This window comes from Eptesicus fuscus, chromosome 6, assembly GCF_027574615.1.
Source record: "Eptesicus fuscus isolate TK198812 chromosome 6, DD_ASM_mEF_20220401, whole genome shotgun sequence".
Taxonomy (NCBI): domain Eukaryota; kingdom Metazoa; phylum Chordata; class Mammalia; order Chiroptera; family Vespertilionidae; genus Eptesicus; species Eptesicus fuscus.
The window spans coordinates 80,192,972-80,213,549 of NC_072478.1; the positions used below are offsets into that span (position 1 = coordinate 80,192,972).

At 42.5% G+C, this 20,578-nt stretch overlaps 1 protein-coding gene across 2 annotated transcripts in view; it reads left to right on the top strand.

The window, feature by feature from the left end:
* Positions 1-19,705, top strand: part of LOC103285795 (protocadherin alpha-C2) — a 132,635-nt gene extending 112,930 nt beyond the window's left edge. For both annotated transcript variants that reach the window (XM_054717951.1, XM_008141233.3), the window contains exon 4: positions 17,031-19,705. In XM_054717951.1, coding sequence (XP_054573926.1) covers positions 17,031-17,341 — 311 coding nt within the window. In that variant the 3' untranslated portion in view covers positions 17,342-19,705. The remainder of the gene's footprint in view (positions 1-17,030) is intronic.
* Positions 19,706-20,578: the final 873 nt, after the last annotated feature.

A 20,578-nucleotide genomic window follows, 5' to 3' on the forward strand; every position in this document is an offset into this window, starting at 1 on the left:
TCTCCCCTTCCCTGCTGTCCCAATCCCTCTTGTGTAATCCCTTTTCTCCAGGACTGTGCTTGGCTGCTGACTCATGGACTGAGCTGGACAGAGCTTACATCTTCCAGGTACTCCCTGGGTGACCTAAACCATACTTTTCAACATCCCTCCATACCAAAGACCTGAAGTTAAAGAGCTATTCCTCTGCCTTCTGCTCTGTCCTTTGGTACTCTTAGGTTTTTAGGGCTCAAAATACGTTCTGCACTGTTTGGAGGGAATATGGCATAAAGATGAAGATTATGATGTGGCATCACATCTGAACTGCACCACAATTTGCTTATGCTGGGTGAGCATAAGCAAATTGCTTAAATTCATGTTTTCCTAATTACCTATCCTATAAATTGGGTATAATAATAACACCTATCTTATCGAGTTGCCATGGTAAGAAGAAAGAGCTGAATATAGTGCTTGACATATAATATTAATAGATGTCTAATCTTTTTACTCCTTTTTTTCTGGGATACTTTTGAGCAATATGTGATGTGGCTGGACTTGGCTGATAACCTGGTAGCCAGAATTCAATAGTTCTCATTTCTAGGCCCAGAAACAGACACTCTGTAGTTTTTGGGGTCATCCTGACATCTATACAGTCCATTCATCCCTAGCCACCCTCGTGGGGATGAAATGAGAGGGATTTATTAATTCTGCCCAAAGAAAAGGAAAATGCTTCAAAAAGCTTGGTTGTTTCTAGTAGAACCTTCCTTTCATTGCTTCTGTTGTCCTTCAGTGCTTCATGCTGAAGGTGCAGCTGCTTCCAAAAGGCTTCCTCCTGGTTCCTGAGTCTCCTTACACTGGTGTCTGAGACCTCATGAATCAGCACCTTCTCATAGCACCCACAACAGCTGCAGTCATGGCATTAATTGAGAGAGACCTGCTGTGCTGGGATCCTCATTCACATGTGTTCCTTGCAGTTGTTTTTCCTCCATTGATGAATTATTTTGCTTTGTCTCTAAACTGTTCATTTATTTACACAGCCCACAAAAGCCCTGCTCTGAAGGGATCAATGGGGACATCACCAGGTGATGTTTCCTGCAAGATAAACAACTCAGGCATTAAGTCCATTAATCCTGATTACTGGCCCCTTTCTCCAGGCTCTCTGTATAAGCAGACCTGGCCCTCCAGCTTCTTACTTTTTACTCAGATTCCTGTGAGACTGAGCAGAGAAAGAAAATGGCTAAATAGGGAGTGCAGGGCATACAGCTACAGTCTCTTCTCCAAGTGGAGGAATGTGTTTTGAGGAGAAGGGCATTAAAGGACCAGCCATTCATGTTTACGGCTCTAACTTTCTTAATGTGAATGCTCTGAAGAAGTTTTAATGAGTACCCTCTTGTGACTAGTTCCTAGAGGAAATCCCAAGAGGTTGTAAAAAAACACACAAACAAAACTGCCCCTGCCTTCGAGAGCTGTCTGGCTTCAGGGTGCCAGCCTACTTTGCCATCTCCCACTGGTTCAGCCAGGCTCCTCTTTCTACATTTCATGGGAGCTCAGGACTTACCTAAGGCAAAAGTAAATTATTTTTGGAGTGGGAGCTATTCACTTTTTTCAAAAGAGCTCAGGGAATTCCCAAACACACAGCACTGCCAAAGATAACTTTATAGGTTGTCAAGCAACACCCCAGGGGATCCAGGACTGAACCTTGAAAGGTTAGTTAGGTAGGTGAGGCAACTAAGGCAGTGAGGCTTACTTAGGGAACCTTAGTTTAGAGAGGGACTAGGCAGTGGTTCTCAAAGGATGGTTCCCAGAGCAGCAGCTCTAACAATACCTACTGAACCAGAAATTCTCAGGGTGGGGCCCAGCCATCTATTTTAACAAGCCCTCCGTGAGATACGATGGGCCCTAAAGTTTAAGAACTGGTCTAGAGAGTCAAGAGTAAATATCCTCACAGTTGTCCAGTATCTTTGGAGGCTCAGAAACCATGCAAGGAAGCATCAGCTTAAGATTCTTGCAAGAAACAGGAAGCCTTTTTCCATATCAAAGAGAGAATCACTAAGAGCTCAGGCTGTGGGTCAGAGTAACTCTCCTTTGGATTCTAGTTCTGCCACTCAGCAGTTGTATGTCCCTGGGACCATTACTTTACTTTTTTGATTCCCAGTTTCTTCTTCTGTAAAATGAGATAATAGCCTTGTCTGCTTTATAGGGTTGTTGCAAGAATTAAATGAGACAATACACACATATTACAGAGCCTAGTAAATGGTAGCTATATCAATGATTTGTCAAGGTATAGATCTATCCTTCAGCTTCAGAATGTAGGTCTGAGTTGTTCTGAGTTACTTCTGTGGAAAGGCTCTATCATACAAAATATTTTTTAAAAGCGCCTGTCTTTTTTTGTGTCCTTGGGGGATGTTGTTGCCCTGGTTTGCCACATCTCTTTGCTCTGTGGAAAATGGACAGAGTTTATGTGTCCTACTTTTAAAGGGGGGTTCAGGCTCTTAATTGTCTTAGAGATTCCTACCCCTCTGAGAAAATCAACTCCCCACGGAGGGCCTCCACGGAGACTCCATCTCTGACTCTTCCCCAGAAAGAAGTCATGAGCCTTAACATTTTGGAATCCATTTAGAACTGCCAACATGAATTTTTCCACTTGGAGAGCAAGTGCAGCCTCAGGCCTTGTTTGAGAATTTGGAAATCACGCTCAGCTCACTCGCTGTTCCACTAACCCGCTCACCCTCAATTTCTGTTGTCATGGCAATGATAGTCCTGGGAGGTGTGTGCATATCCTTATTAGGAAAAGAAATGAGATCAGCAATCTCTGTGGGTGGGGCAGCTCCCTCCTGCCAGTATCCTCCCTCTCACCTTGCATCTCACAGCTGAGGAAAGTTGAGTCCTTTAAGATGCCCTTTTACTATGTGGGGTGTGGAGCTCACCATGTCTGTTGGAGTTCTCTCTGTAGCTTACCTTGTGTAGTCTGACTTGGCCTGGAGAGAGAGAGAGAGCAAGATGTTGTGCAAGGAGAATTAGAATACTCTACCTAGGAGAAGCCATGAAGCTTAAGTCTGCACTGATTCCATCTATCCATGACTTTCTTCATCGCCTTCTTAGAAGAACACTGCACCTTCAATTTTTAATGCTCATGGAGATAAACAACTAGAGTGAAGACTTTCTGGTTTTTCTGAATTTAAACATTTCTGTTTAATAAATAGATTCTGAGATAATTCTTTTTCTCCACCCTGTAGTTCATGCACCTACCTCATTTTTTCCTACATCAACTCTTCCAGAATTGGTAGTCCTGGCAGAATACAGTCAGGGCTGGGGCCATGATGCACAATAAATCAATTGCTTCTCTAATAGTGGTTCAAAACAGAAATCATGTGCCTCCTGAAAACCCAGCCCTGTGTGCCCTCAGCTATATGCTCCTGGACTGAGCAGAGAAGAGCAGCAGGAACTGTTCCCTTAGGCTGCAGTTCCCTTCAAATCCCACAGATGCAGAGAAGCTGCTAAAGCAGGGTCAGGAAATGGAGACTCATTACAGTTATTATTGATCCCTCTAATGTACCACTGGAGCAGTACAGTCTGGCCCCTGAAAACTGCATCATGAGAAACAACTTTTGAGTATGTCTTAGAAAAATGGTACACCTTATCCTTTTGTTTAAGAGTGTTGCACGGGACAGCAAAGTTTCTGAGTTACCCTTCCTTCTAGCTTTCCCTACACACTATGCTGTGCACCTGAATTTTTAAGTCTCTCCTCAAAAAGGAAATTCAGGTTTCTCCAGGGAGGATCCTAGTGTCACAAAGGGCAAAGGAAGAGGGGTCACCAACTCTGCTACCTGACTTAACTCAAAGATGAAAGGCTACCTGTGTGTTTGAGAGCTTCGTGGGCAAGGGGAAGAGGAAGAGGAGGGTAGAACTCCACACTTCATTCTGTAGGAAAGATTGCTTGAATTGTTGGAATTGGTGGGTTTGAAGCTCCTCTCTGGATGGTGCTTGGACAAGAAGGACCTACTTATGACCTGGATCAAGGGCAGAAGAGTAGTGATAGCTTTTAATCCCTTTAAGTTTTGCAGCTGCAGCAAGTGTTGCCCTCAGCCAGTCTGATTCTAGTAAACTAGAAGTGAAAGCCTGTCCCCAGCAACAGCCAGCATCTTTAACGACAAATATTTTCAGAGAAACTTGGCCCAGATCCCAAAAGAATTTGAAAAGTTCATTTTCACAGAGGCAGTCACTTTGCAGTTGAGAAGGTCATTGCCTAATCTGGAGAAACATATTCAGGTCAAGCACTGCTAGAGACTATGGGCCTCTAGGGAAGGGTCATAGAAGAGAGCTCATTGCCTAGGAGCCTGGAAGTAAGCACGTGGATTGGAGAGGAGCCTCTCTCTGCCTCAGCACTTGGAGCTTGTTACCCACAGTCAGAAAAAGGAGGGGAGCAGAGATTGATGCCATTCCAGATATCAGAGACATCAAGAGTTTCCTCAGCTGCTGCTGGAACAGTCTACTTTCAAGGGAGCAGACTAGGTAAAGGATAGGAGATGGCAGGCTCAAGGGTGGTAATACCAAAGGAAATAAGCGGGGAAAGGATGTTTGTGCTGGTATTAAAACAGGAAGTTGATAGCTTTGTAGAAGTCAGATTCAAGATGTATAACTGAAAGGTTTAGGAACTTTTTGGAACCACAAGAGAACAGGAATGTTGAGAAGTTCACTGATACTAGGGCTTTGTCCTTTGACTGCTGAATCCCAAATGGGGCACCCTGGGCCTCCAGATTACAGCTGCCACTGAATATTAAAAAATAAACAACTAAACAAACTTTGAAAATATGTACAGCCTGTTCTATACAGAAGGTCTGAACAAACAAGTGTGTTGTTGATGGTCCAAGAAAGTCTGCCAGCTGCGATTTACTTCCAACATTGGGCCAATCCTGTGTCCAGAGCTGTTGCTCTAGGTGACACGATGGGCCAAGCTGAGTAGTGAAGTGACACTCCCCACGTCTTCACTTTTACCCTTTTTGACCCTGCATCATAGAGACTGTCTTGCCCAAGAACAGGTATCACATCTCTGTTCCCATAATCACTGCGGGGTCACCTAAAGATCTGTGGCAAGCCTGGAAGCCTCAGCCAGCATGAATGATTTACGTTAGTACACAGCACGCTGCATGTCCAAGAGTTTTAGGGGGAAGAAGAGCATCACCAGGTAGGTAACCAGGCCAGAGCGGGACACCTTTGTGCTGGGGAGCTTGGTTTTATATTTGATGATGAGCCATGGTATATAGAAGTTTCCTTCTCTCAGCCAATGCCTGTTAGCAAGGGTGTGTGTGTGTGGGTGTGTGGGGGGGCAGTCTTTATTGCTGAAGTTTTGGAGTCTTTAAATCCTGTGCTGTTGCCCCCTGGATTTTAGAAATAGTCTTTTAGAACAAGAGACAGAAAGACTTAATAATATCTACCATTTATTGAGAACTGTGATAATGCACTTTACATGCATTGCCTATATAAATAAGAGAGAAGTATATTATTATTCTCATGTGTCAGATAAAAAATTGAGGCTCAGGAATTAAGTGACTTCTCTACAGTCACACAATTAGTGTATTTTTGGTCATCATTATATTTCCAATGTCAAGTAAGTTGTGTAGCACACAATGGTGCTTAATAAGTATTTGTTGATGAATACAATGGCAAAGGTAATATTTGAACGCCTATCTCTCTGATGGTGAGCCCTATGCACTTAACTAACACACTACTGTTATTTTATCCCACACATCAGATGAAAAATACTTCACTTCCAGGTACCAAAATCTATATTAGTTTCCTAGGCCTGCTGTAACAAATTACCACAAACTACATGGCTTAAAACAATATAAATTTATTATCTCATATTTCTGATTATTGAAAGTCCAAAATGGGTTTGACTGGGCTAAAATCAAGGCATAAGCAGGGTTGCATTTCTTATGGAAGTTCTAGGGGAGGATCCATTTATTTGTCTTTTCCAGTTTTAAGAGGCTGCCTACGTTTCAGGGCTCCTGGCTCCTTCTTCAATCTTCAAAGCCAACAGCAGAGTTCCTACAAATCTCTTCTGACTCTGACTCTCTTTCCTCTCTCTTTCACTTATAAAAATCCTCGTGATTACACTGTGTCAGGATCAGATCTGCAAAGTCTCTTTTGTCATGAAACATAACATTTTCACAAGTTCCAGGGATTAGGACATGGACATCTTTGAGGGACCATTATATTTCTACCACAAGGTCTTTCATGTTCAGGCACAGATGGCTATGTCTGTCTGTGTGTAAATTTCAGTAGAGGTGAAGGTAAAATAAGTTGCATATTAGGACTGTGAAAAGGATGTAGTCAGTATGGACGAGACTTTAAATGCTTTTTGAAGGCTATTGTCAGAAGTTTGGTGGAGACTAATTAATCACCTTGCTTTCCCTCCAAATTTTAACTAATTAAGACTAGACTAAGAAAGGTCAGAATCAGGTTTGTTATTGGTAAGGAGCGTCTGGAGAATATGATAGGTGTCCAACCTCCCAAATGCAAGAGAAAAAAATGAAGAATGGAAGACCTCTCCCTTGGTGAGGAGGGAGAACTATCCTGGTTTAATTACCAAACAGAGGCTAAGCTAGAAGAGAGAAAGAGAAAGAGAACTAGAGAAGTAAGTCATGAGGGAATAGTGACTGTTGGTGCTAACTTTATTCAATCAAGAAGCACAATCTATTTAAAGTATGATTTATGTACTTCCAACCATAAAGATTAAAATATAAATAATTAATTGCTTTTTTAAAATGACAAAACAATAAAGTATGATTTATGGAAATCTCCCCAATCCTATGAACAACTTTTCCTCATTGGGGAGAGTAAGTAAGGAAGTGGAGCTAAAGGGAAGAGCTCCTTTCCTAACCTATGGCTACAGGATCGGGAAATATTGGTTTGGTGGGTATTCCCTTCTCTATGGGCAGGGGTGGAAATGTGGAGACAAGAGGAAAATGGTTCCCACTGCATTATTAAGGGACAAGAGATATTGTTCTGTCCTGGGCTTAAGAGTATTTTTCCTAAAATACTGTTTCCCCAAACTAGTTTATGAGGACAGGACTGTTTTGTATTGAATATTGGGGAGCAGTCAGGACAAGACAGTACTCTTTGAATCACCCACAGGCTAATCTGGAAGGATTCAATTAAAGGGCATGGCAGTTAGCAGAAAAGTTACTCTTCCCGGGGTGATGCCAGGAGACAGGGGCAACATATATTACCTGTCCTGTATGCATCTAGTATCTGTCTAGGCGAAAGCAAATTAAAATGTATACTCAGGACTTCCCTGAAGAAGTAAGTGCAGAACCTGATTGGTGTGTATGTGTGTGTTGGGGCTTGTGGAAAATGGAGCAGTGGAGGTGCTTTGTCAGTATTCCTATATCTCACTTGCTTTTCCTCAATGAGGCATCCTGTGTCAGGGTCAGTGGTGAAGGTGATTCTGGGCCAATTCCATGGATATACATGTATTCAGGATTTGTTGGGGTTTTTTTAGGAGCATTTTGCATAACAAAACTATTCTCATACTAGCTATCTCCTTGAAATCCAAACAGGCTAGGCACCTCCAAAACCTAGAGCATCTGATTGGAGACTCTCAGCAGCTCTGATTGGAGAATAAACCACCCCTTATGCCTCTGACAATGATTAGGCATGAGACTCATGATCTCCTGCAGGCTCCTGTGTCACCAAGATGTCAATAAAACTGCTATCCCTGTTGTCTGCAGTGAATGGGGTCCTGTTTAGTCAATGATCAGTGTCATGTCAATTTCCCTCTATTGGACCAAGTATAAATTGATTCTAAATATCTGCCTTGGTGAAGTTTTTTAAGGAGGATGAGCTCTTCAATAGCTCTCTTTAAATATAGGGATTTAGAGATACAAATGATCTGTTTTGGTCCTTTCTCACTCAGGGTCACAACCTTGCCTCCAGGATGCTAGCCCTCTAAATGGTAATGATTTGAAGAACACTCTGAAGATCCTCACAAAACCCACTTCATAGGCAGGTCCCTAGAACTCCTCCTTAAACCACTGCCACCATTCTCTTTAAAATCACTCATTCATTCATTCATTCATATACTCTCGCTCTCTTACACACACACACACACACACACACACACACACACACACACACACACACATAAACATAAAGAAGTAAAATATTAGAATATCATTCCAAAGGTATTTTCCCTGGCGTGGCTTCAATATAGAATTTTGTTGGAACCTTCTACTAGTATATACTCATTAAACAAATAGTTATTAACCATCTGCTTAAGACCAATCTATTCTAGGTGATGCAAATATTATATTCAATATAACACAGTCCTGTCCTCATAAGCTAGTGTGGGGAAACAGAAATATAAAGAAATAAAACAGAAATATTACAATGTTATGTGATAAGGACCATAACAGTGCCATGCATAGGCAGGGCCAATGGGGGAAAGGAAGCTGAGACAAGCCACCAGGGCCTGTCAGTCCAGAATGGGACTCAGATTCTATCTGTGTTGTAATAAAAACAAGCCCCATGTAAATACGATAAGCTGGCTCACCTTTCCTGAGAGAGAGTCCCCCAAATTGTTTTCACTGGGCCTTAATGCTCCCTCAATAACCATGAATACTGGATGTTGTGAGAATCCAGAAGATGGAATTGGGAATTTAGGGGACCAGGTCAGAGATTATGTGACACGTACTGTAATTTGGGTATTGAAGCATGGCAAGTAGGATGTGGGAAGGAAGATAGTTCCAGGCAAAGGGAACAATACATGCATTCTTGAAAAAAATCAGAAGTGTGTAATCTGGGTAAATGGAATGAGTAAATCTGAGGAGTAGAGTGGGATGAAGGGCTGTTGGGAAATGAGATCAGAAGGCTAGTCTGAAGTCAGATTTTGTAGGGCCTTAAAAATCCAGCTAGAGAACTTGTAGTTTCATTTGCTAGCAATGGAGAGCCACCAGGAGATTTGTTAGTTAGTTTTTAAGAAAGGAGACCTTATAAGCCTCCTTTGCTCTATGAATCTTTAAAACCACCTGTAATATATGAAGACTAACTCATGAGCTATCTTATCAACTTAGTGTTTTTCTCTACCTAAAACAAGGGTTGGAAACTTTGAATGTCTAGAAATGTGGCACCCAAAGTGGGGTGTGTGCAGCATTTTTGTAAAAAGAACCGGCTTTGGGGATTTTCTTAGGTAATTCTGGTGGATTTGGTCTTGATTATGTCTGAGAAAATATGGAGAGTGAAGGGCAGGTTTTTTAAAATTTTACCTGTGTGAGCTTAAGGGAGGCAGCGTGGCATTGTACAGTGCATCAGATCCCTGCTGTAGCACTTAATTGTTGTGCCTCGGGTTTATTAGTGTGTGAAAGATGCAAGACTGTAGGCTGCTGTAGGGATTAAATGAGACAATACATGCAAAAATGCTTAGCTCACGCAAACATGTTAGCATTTACTCAATGTATCATTCTGGCATTTAGCACAATACCTGGCACACGGTAAATAGGATTCAGACTGTTTCAATGGAGTGGTATTGCAGTGCAGAGTGTGGGGGGTAGTGGGAATGAGGGCCCTCCCCGTGACTGTTTCTCTTGCTCTCCGGCTGCAGTGTTCTGACAGCTCCTCCATTTTATACCCTCAGTGCAGGGACATCACTGCTTGTCTAGAAATGGTTGCTCAAGGCTGAGAAGTGACACAGCAGCACAGAGCCTGGGATTGCTGCCAAATTTAAGAAGCACAGATTGTGGCAAAATAAGGGGGGAAGGCTGGAGAAGAAAAGTTTGAAAACTCAACCAAAGCCAGAAGCAGTGTCATTGCTAGGTGGAATGATTATGCCATACACAGTTTTAGGTGGGATAGGGAGTCAGTGTGAGACCCTGGGAAGAGTCACTGTCAAGTTTTGGTGCTGAAGGAGGAACCCAGCAGTGGCGCTGGGGTCCAAGCAAGGCTGCCCAGCACATGGAAAAGCCCTGTTTGGTTTAATATTACGCTGGAGCTATCTTGGAGTTCTTAATGATTTTTTTTTTTAAAGGAGCCCTATGGTAGTCACAGAAACAAGAAATGTGATTATTTAAATATTTTTTTAGCTGACTATGGAGACCTAGGAAGATTTGAGACTGGCTATTCCGATTTTTGAATCTGGGTTCCTAGCACGTGAAGTCTTTATACTCTTAACCTAGAAATGGCAGAGTTATTTTGGGCACAAAGCAAGAGCTGAGGCTTAAAAATACGCAACTGTATTTATCTCTTCCGCTCCAAGATTACTGAGAATTAGCCCAGCTGTGGCCTGAGGCACCAGGCAGCCACAAAATCTTCTTCCAGATCACTCAGCCCACCCAGAGGAGGTGAAACACCACGAGTGGCAGCCCCTGGGGAGCGGGACCATATTGGCTTCCCCATCACCAAGCCTGCCTTCTGATCACACACACACACTGTAGTCCCTTTCCAGCTACTCTAGGGATCAGAATACTAGGCCTGTGAATAGAGCTCAACTCTGTCTCTTCCCCCATTCCCAAAGCTTCAAGAAGTAAAAATAAATAAAAATCTATTATGGAGCTGGGGAGTCAGTGAGAGAATAATTTTTTAGCTTTATTACCAAATCCCTCTGTGATTCAGGGCAAATCATCTTGTAATTTAAGCTTTCAGTTTCCTTATCTATAAAATGGAAATCTTTTAAATATATATACATATATAAGATAATGTATTTTCAAATAAATACATACATATGCAAAATGCTTAGTAAAGTGCCTGACCCATCATAAGTAATGGATCAATATTCCTTAAACAAATGAATAAATCTGCTGCTGCTCTGATCTTACTACCATGTAAAATGCATGAGTTGTTACTTTGCACCAGGTGCTGCCTTATGTGCTCTTTAAGGATAATTACCTTTAATCCTAAAACAACCCATGAGGTGGGTGCTATTGTCTCCTTTACACATGAAAACTGAGGCCCAGAAATATTAAATAATTTTCTAAACATCACATAATTCCCACTAGCTAAATCTAAACCTAGTATTCTGATTATAGAGCCTTCAAGTCTTACAGAGAGCAGGAAGTATATTTTTACACTTCTTGTTTCCATGGAAAATTCTTTCCACGGTCAACTGAAGGACTAGGAGGCCTGGGGGAAATGCTAGCCCAGGTGGTTTGAGCTTTCTCCTCCTCTCTCTGATCTAGACAGGGTTTGGGTTTCAGACCTCGGCTCTCCTATGCCTTGTGGGCTGTAATTACTCAGATTAACGTCGCCCGATTCCTAAAGGATTGAGTGAGGGCGGAGCTTGTTCCAGCAGTCCACACCCCCCACAGATGGCAGGATGGGGGTGAGGGGAGAGAGCTAGAGATGTTTTACAACCTGGTCTTTCAGCGGGTTTGGTGGCGGATGCTTTTTGCCTTTTGATTAGGCTGAGCATGTATAATTCTACAATCTGCCAAATCCTCTCTCTCTCTCTCTCCTCTCTCTCTCTCTCTCTCTCTCTCTCTCTCTCTCTCTCACACACACACACACACACACACACACACACACACACACACACACACGAAGAAAGAGGCAGATAGGAGACGGAGAGATGAAATGGTTGCTCAAAGCCGAAGAAGGCTCAAATGAAATCGGAGCTGCTTAAAGGCTGCGGTGGCTGGCTCGGGTGGGGAGAGCGGTCAAGGAAGGGGTTGAGGCAGCGGTCCCTGATCAGAAAGCCAGGATGTTCACTTGCAGATCCAGAATCTGCAGAGCCTTCTGTGTCCTGCCTCTTCCCAGCGTCGCCAGAGGCAGAGCATCTGCGCCCGAGAACGTGCATCCAGGGGAGCTGTCTGGAGAACGTGCATCCAGGGGAGCTGTCTGGCTGGGCCGAAAGCGGCTGTAATCCTTTAATAGCCTTTGCTGGCCGCACTAACCTAGCAGAGCGGGCGGTAGGCAGGCTCCAGAGTGCTGTCTGGCAAGATAGTTCCCGGCTTTAATCAAAATGATGAGTTTTCTGGAAGCTCTTTATTAACGTTAGCACCAAAATCCCCGAGATGGTAACAAAGGGATGAATGAAGAGCGAAGGGGAGGGGCTGAAACCTGCAGACTGAGCAGTGCTTTTCCTGAGCTTGTCACTCCCACACACCCCTCCCCCCCACCTCCACTCCTTTCAACGGATCTAGCCTAGAGACTCCTGCCTATATCCCTGTTTCCCACATGGTGACGAAACAGATACAATTATAGTAATTGCCTCATTTGTATAATGCTTCAGGGTTTTCAAAGAGCCTTCATATACAGCTCAGGATGTGGGTCTCCTAACTGGAGTGAGGTTGCCAGATCCCACCATTTAATAACCATGTGACCACTGGTCCTTAGTCTTTTTATATATAAAACAGATGTACCTGTAAAACATGCATGGATAGTGGCAATATCTACTTCCTATGGTGAGGAGCGAAAAATTACATTGCATGCAGATCTACTCAGCCCAGTGCCACCCACAGAGGAAGGGCCCATAACCTTGATGTAGACAGGAGGGTGAGCATCTCCATTTTATGAATAAGGAAACAGGCTCAGAGAAATTTATGTACATTGCTCAGGACTATATACTATCAAGTCATAGAGCCAGGGCAGGCCCTCACATTCAGAAGAGCAAAGCAAAATAAAGAGAGGAAAAGAGAGTTAAATACCCTCCGTAATTCTCTAGCCCTTCTAAGAGCTTTCCTGAAAGTAAGATCCTTGGCCAAAATGACTTTGTGTTGTTCTGTCAGGGGAAGTTGTTTTACATCACACAAACCGCTCCTGGCCTTAGCTGATTGTCCAGGGCAGTTCAGAATAGGGGTTGGGGGTGAGTTTACAAGTCCGGCACATACTTCACAATCTTCCCTGGCATTGGCATTGGCAAAGCCTCCAGCCCAATCATTCCCAGTCACGGAAGATGAACTTCACCCGAGCTGGTTTAGCTCGAAAGAGGAAAGTTGGGAATGTTGCCAAGAATGCCCTGGGTAGTGCCTAAGGGAAATGCCTAAACTGGATTACAGGATTAAGTGAAGTGGTCAGCTACCTCCAGAGGGCAGTTCTTAAAGTTGCAGATCTATACGCTTTTAAATATATATATATATATATATGTATATATATACTGTTCTGATTTAAAATGTATTCCTGTTGTGGAAAAATAGAAAAGCAAAACCATTTACTATAATGATCATATTTTATTCAAAATTTAAAATCCTATTGGGTTGTAATCTGAATGTGAGGGATCCACACCTGCTTGATGTGTGTCTGAAATCCTCGAGTCTAATCGATCCATTCATTTGTGTCTTGACTGCTTGCTTTTCAGTCCTGTCTTTGTCTGCCCGTGAGTTAGGGCCTGGGAGCAGAGAGGAGGAGACTTGTGGGAGGTCCCAGGATGGGGGAAGGGAGGCAGCACTGAAGGAAAAAACATTCCCTTGATTGACCATTTGCTGGGACTGGCGCTGGGCCAGGGTTAGGGGCATAAAAGGCGTGTCTCTCTCATCTTCTTCAGAGGGGAGTAATCTCCTTGATTCTGCCCCAAAGTCACAGCTATAGGCAAAGCTGGTCAAGGGTTTCAGTGCTCTTGACCAAAGGGACTGAGATCAGAAGGTCAGTAAATGTGTTTGTCAGATCCTTAAGCTATTATTTCACCTGAAACAGCCATCAGAGGTGCTTGCTTATTCATCAGCCAGAACAGGTTAGGCACAAAGGTCTGTGAGGGGTGGAGAAAGCAGATCTTGTTCTGCTCTGCAGAAGCTGAATATGAGGAGGATGCACCTGAATGGTCATCTCATTGCTTCTTGGAGTTTAGGCTGAGTCAGACCCAACTCAGACTCCCAGCAAAGCCCAGAGAAGCTCAATGACAGGTAAAAGAGCTCATTAACTCTTAGTGGTCCTGCTGTGAGGGGCTCCCTCAGCCAATAGGCATGGCCATTAATGTTCCTCAATTCTGCAAGATAAAGATATCTCTGAGCTCTGCATCTCCAGATGACAGTCCTAAAGGCCGCATGCAGAGTTCTGGGTATGGTTGGAAAGAAATTTCCATCCTGGGCTCCTGTAAGAGCAATAAAGAACTGAAGAGTGGTGAAATCCAATTCCCCTAGATGCCAAATCAGAGGCTTCTAAATACATTTCCCACTTTTGTCTTAGTCTGTCAGGGTCAGGGCCTGTGTTTGAAAGGTAAACAGGCTGAGATCAAGTGCAGATTTGATTATATTAGATGAATCAAAGGAAGTAGTCTCAGAGAAAAAATATCTATTGCCTCTATTCAAAGAGCTGTTGTGGCAGTGAGCTCTGGCAGGGGAAGCATGGTGTAGGGAAAGGAGTTTAGGGGAGAAAAGAAAGTTTCTTACACCCTCCCCACTCTGCTTGCTGGTACTTGAACTAAATTTGCAACATCCTTGCCCAGCACCACGAGCTCCCCAACTCCAGCAAAGGAGCAGTGCCAGCTATAAGAACATTGCTGTGATGTCAAAGGTTCCAATGTCATGGCCACTGAGATCACTTTGCACAGACAGTCCATTACTCTTCCTCTCTAGCGCTGAACTCTACCCTTCTAGAAGTCATGGGTATACTTTATGGTGTGTCTTCCAACTAGACTCTTGGGAAAGTCTTGCATTGAAAACCCTTGTGGATGCATAATCATTTCCCCAAGTCTCAGTGTAAATTTAATCTCTTCTCTGGCATCTCCTTTGACTTTCTCAAGTATAATTAATGACTTTCTCCTCTTGAGTCCTATAGTACTTTACATGTACATTGGTTGTTGCAGTTATCAAATTGGTTTATAATTGCTTAAGTGTAAGTTCCATCCAGACTGTAAGCACATTGAGGGAGGGGACTGGACTTGGCAAGTGAGGTTGGCTCCCAGTGCTTTATCCAAACAAGCGGGCCTGATTTACAACAGGATGCCATTCTCTTATGCTGTGTAGTGTCCCTTGATGCCCACACTTACTAGTATTCCCATCCTTCCTCTGCTTCATGTCACCACCCCACAAGGTTATTATAATAGAATTAGGATCAAATACAGTTGACTCTTGAACACGTGGGTTTGAACTACATGGGTTCACTTATATGTGGATTTTTTCAATAAGTAAATATACTATTGTAAATGTAGTTTCTCTTCCTTATATTTTTCTTAATAACATTTTCTTTTCTCTGGCTTAATTATAAGAATACATTATATAACACATATAATATACAAAATATGTGTTAATACACTGTATATGTTATTGGCAAGGCTTCCAGTCAACAATACTAATAGGCTATTAGTAGTTAAGTTTTTGGGGAGTCAAAAGTTATATGTAGATTTTTTATTTGGGGGGGGGGTGTGTGGGTGTTCAGTGCCTTTAACAACCCCATGTTGTTTAAGGTTCAAATGTAATTAATTCAACTAAATTTATCTTTTTTTTTTTTACAGAATAGGTGTCAAAATATATTTTGTAGCTGAAGTTTTCTTGAATTCATACACTAAAAGTAACATATTCTGCTTTTTTTTTTTTTTTGAAGATTATAATTGTACTTTATTGAGTTCCTGTGAGAAATTAAAGAGATAGACCTGGAGGTGCTGACAGGCATAGGAACTGATCAATCAGAACCAAAGGTGGGTGCTGTGGGGAACCAATGGCTGCCTAGGAGGCAGAACTTCTGACGCTGACTGGCACAGGAACCGACCAATGACAAACACAGCACCCACCTTTGTTTCTCATTGGTCGGTTCCTATGCCAGTCAGCATCAAAAGCTCTGCCTCCCAGGCAGCCATTGGCTCCCCACAGCAGCCACCTTTGGGTCTGATTTGTCGGTTCCTATGCCAGTCCATGTCAAAAGCTCTGCCTCCTAGGCAGCCATTGGCTCCCCACAGAACCCACCTTTTTTTCTCATTGGTCAGTTCCTATGCCAGTCAGCATCTTCAGGCCTATTCTGGGCCAGATCAAAGAGGCAGGGCTTAACCGCAGCCCTCTCTGAGGCAGGGAGAGAAAGAGAGAGGTAAGTACACTGATCAACAGCTTCCACTGAGGCTGCAGATTAGACCCTGACTCACTTTTGGGATCTCAGCCATCTGGGCAGTCAGTGCTGGGTTGACAGGCTGCAGCTAGGCCGGATGGTCTGTTTGGTCGCAGGCTTGGCCCCTTCCTTCATGGCCGGCTGGGAGTGACCTAGGTGCTGAGGTGGTTACCAGGAATGTCTGCAAATTAACCTCCATCTTTGTTTGGTTAATCTGCATACACACTCTGATTGGCTGTGGGCATAGCGAAGGTACAGTCAATTTACATGTTTCTCTATTATTATGTAAGATGGAATAAGACTGCCAGCGAACAACCAACCACATCCCGAGTCTGGGATACGCTTCGGCAAGTGCTTAACCTACTTCCCCACACCGTTAAGGAATACAAACCCCACACCGACAGCATCAAAATACCAGGCAGGTTGGGCCCCCAAAGGCTCCTTTTCCAAAACCTCTGGAAGCCACGGTTGAATGTGCCATGACCCTCTCGTCTCTGGATGGCACTATCATAGAAGCTGGCATCATCGGAGTCTCTTGTTCTGCTGGCGTGCTACCTGGAAGATTCTTCTGTCTTTTAACATTCTAAACTGCATCATGTATTTCTTTTTAGGTTTCTTTTCCCCATTAGCTGAAGACAATTAAAGCATTTTGAATACAATTGCAGACAAGGGTTCTGAAATCCCCTAGCAGTTCTTAAATTGGGGAGCATCATCCAGATGATGCAGAATCTATCATATCAGCTGCCTTTTAAGTTACTGTTGTTATTGAAACCTGTATTTAAAAAATTCTGACAGAACTTGGAGACTCCAGCGGTCCTTAGACTGGCTTAAGAAACAGTAGTGTAGTACCTGACATCAGGTGAGATTCAGGTATTTCAGTTTGTGAGGTAACTACAAGAAAAAATGTCCCAGGGTATCTGATTGCTCCAGGGAATGCCCTGTTTACAGTAGCTCGACCTCAGGGTATTTTGTTTTTCTTTTTCTTGGGGGGCCAGGCCTGTCTGTGTAGCTTTTCCTATATTCTACCCACTAATGTGGCATGGAAAGCATGTGTTGACTCTCTTACTGACTTGTGATGTCTTGTCTTTCAGAACCTGAGGCAGGAGAGGTGTCCCCTCCAGTCGGTGCTGGTGTCAACAGCAACAGCTGGACCTTTAAATACGGACCAGGCAACCCCAAACAATCTGGTCCCGGTGAGTTGCCAGACAAATTCATTATCCCAGGATCTCCTGCAATCATCTCCATCCGGCAGGAGCCCACTAACAGCCAAATTGACAAAAGTGACTTCATAACCTTCGGCAAAAAGGAGGAGACCAAGAAAAAGAAGAAAAAGAAGAAGGGTAACAAGACCCAGGAGAAAAAAGAGAAAGGGAACAGCACGACTGACAACAGTGACCAGTGAGGTCCTGTAACGGAAATAAGCCACTTAGCCAGTTTTTGTAATAATGGCAACTCTCTCCCGTGTAGCAACTCCCCCACCTTTCTCCTATCCACCCTCTCAATAGACCTCAGAAATCTGCAGGAAGTTCCCTGAGTTTGTCTAGATCTCATTTGACAGGTTTTGTCTGAAAAGCTTTACTAAGTCTGGTGTTAACTCTTTCTCTCCACTCTGGCTTGTTTTCAGAACCTAAAAAGCAGACCCAAGTTTCCTTTCTCCTCCGCCGCAAAGGAGAGGCTTCCCAGCCCCGCCAGTGAGAGGTTGGACTCTCTGCCCTGAGCTCCGGGGATCCTGTCTTGATGACACTTGCAGGGCAGGCTGAAAGGTTTTAAGATTGAGCAGCTTGGGTATCTGTGGCCACTAGGCATGTGTGGCCACCAGGAGTATGTGAGTGTCACATTGGCTGGGATGGGCCAGATTAATCCAGTTGGTGAAAGGAGGGCTGGAAAACAAAGGCAAATCAACACTGGGAATTACCAGTCAGGAAGGGAAATGTGAAATTTAAAAGGAACCAGACTTTCTAAATCTTACAACTCAAGAAGTGGTGACCACCTTCTATCAGTCAAAACTGTCCTCAAGGACAAGGCTTTAGCAGTCCCTAAAGTCTGTTGGCTGTGATGTCATTATACCTAAAACCTGAATTGTATCTACAAGTCAACAGTTCAGTGTTTAGCAGGGGCCCAGCCAGGGCAACAGAAGCAGATCTGATGTGTTTCCTGTACATGTCCTTGTGCTCACTTTATTAAAAATCCTTTTGCACACGGTGTTTATGAAAAGGCCAGATCCTTTTCCAATAACACATATGCAAAAGCAAAAGAAAACCCCAACACCTCACTTTATGCTGTTTGTTGTTTGATAGATTTATTTAAAACAGAGAAAATCTATAACTATAAATCTTTAAAGAGAGCTATGATGAAGACAGTTCCCCTAAACTCGCCTCAAAAACGAATTCAGTCTACAGCCATTTCAATGATCATTGCTGCTACAGAAGTGCTTTAAGAGAATTGCCTGGAACATCTGTATTATACCGGCCACCTGCCAGTCACAGCTTTACTCTTTCAGGTCACTCTGGGGCTGCCTCTTGCATGTGTTAATTACTAAATAAAAGGATCTTTCTCTCTCTCTTTTCTAAGAAACAATTATGTGCACTTTGAATACACAACCTTCTCTAGCCAACTATATCAAGACCCAGAAATTGAAGAAAAATATTGTTTTCTCATACACACAGTGAGCAGACTTTGCAATCCTCTAATTCTGTGACTTGTCTTGGTGCGCTAGCCTACACCTTCTCTTTGGTTTGTTTGCCTTTTCTATAACACTCTGAATTGCTAATCTTGCTAACACCTATGATGTTACCTGAGATCAATCTCCCATATGTATGCTGTATGCTATTATAAGACTCCTGAAATATACCTACTCTGTGCTTGTGTATGTGAATGTTAATGCAACTATTACCTAGAGTGAACTTTAAGCTTTATTGTTGAATGTAATTCCATCATATTTCCTTTTGTACACCTGTGAAAAAGTGGACTAATGTTTTTTTTAACCATTGTTAATCAGCTTTTGTGTATGTAAGACACAGTAAAATTTATTTCTTAAATCAAGATATTGGTGATTCAAGGAATTTTATTTATGGTCAGCCAAGAGCAGTCTCTTGCCAAGACTCCTGCTGGCAAGGGAATGGATAAAGCTGTTTTTTTCTAGTAACAATTCTGGGGTGAATACTGAAGATATTCCCTGAGGGTATGCAAGCACAAAATTTACCAATCTGACCTCTTTCAAGTTGCAGACTGCTTTGAAATTCTAATGATGTCTGGAATATCAGCTCATAGAGAATAATAAAATTTACTGTCAACTTAAATAAGATATGTTGATTTTGTTAAAATGTAACAATTTAGAAGTTTGAGTAATTATATTTTAAAAGTTAACATAAAAGAGGTAGGAGTCTGTTATTAAAACAAAAACAGTAAATCTTAAAAAAAAACTGTTTTCTCTACTTTCAGCTTCATTCTCCCATATTTTGAAGGGTGTGTAACTTCAGCTCTGCAGGATTGCATGGGGTAAAACTTGTTGCCAACACGTCTGAACCATTGCTACATTGTAGGTTGTGATCATTTTGCCCCACTGAAACCCATGTATCTGACCTTACGTGCCTTTTGAATACTAGGAGAATCGGGCTAATTTATTAATGATGACAATTATAATGTATCTGTACAGCACTTTTTACCTTTGCAAAGTGCTTTCCAATCCATGTTAGTTACTAGTTATTACAGCTGTAAGGATAAAACACGTCATGTGGATTCATTTTTAATTGGTGCTACTGGTATTTCCTCTGTTATTGCTAATAAATGGAAAATGGTGGTATGAAAGAAATGGTGGTCATTTCTAAGTATAAGAATAGGAGGAAATAGAAGACTGATTATCCTTAGCTGCTATTTTTGAGGAAAGTTGCAGTATGAAACTTACCATATCACTCCTTGTCTATCTCCTTGGCTCTTATGTTCATTACTAAGGCACAACACCCAATGGAATCAATAATCAAATACCACAGTATTACTCAAATGGGCAGCCAGGAGGTTTCTGGGTCGCTTCCCAGTACACTATGTCAGTCTTCTCTAATAAGAATTGCAACAAACCAATTGTTATCACTAGAACCCTCTAGTCATCTTGTTTATTATTTTTTTAGCCCTTGCCCCCCAAAATAAACTTTTATTGAATACAGTGTATATGCCAGCCACTATAATAGGTAGTTCAGTTCATGGTACATGTTCTGTAACAAATGGACTATCTTTTCCTTTTGTAATTAAATTTTCATGAGCATAAGTTTTAGATGCATAAATTGCAGAATATTTTTATCTCTTCTATCAGAAGATTATAATTATGGCATGATACAGAGTTGTAGTGTAAACTATGACAGTTGGTTTATCTTTTTGTAATGCAAGTGCATGACTTAAGCGTTGATTGGCAAGGCAAAGCCACTTCAAAGATGGCTATCTCAATAAACACATTACCAGCCACTTGACTTGATGAAGAGCCAGGCTATGGCCCACCCCCGCATCCTCTCATACCTTCCAGCCCCCAGGCTCCTTTGTTTCAGAGATTTTGGTTGATTTCGTTAACTGACCATTTGGCCCACTTGCCTTTTCTCTTCTTGCACTTTAAATTCTCTCTTATGTTTTAAATTCACCAATAAAGAGTGAG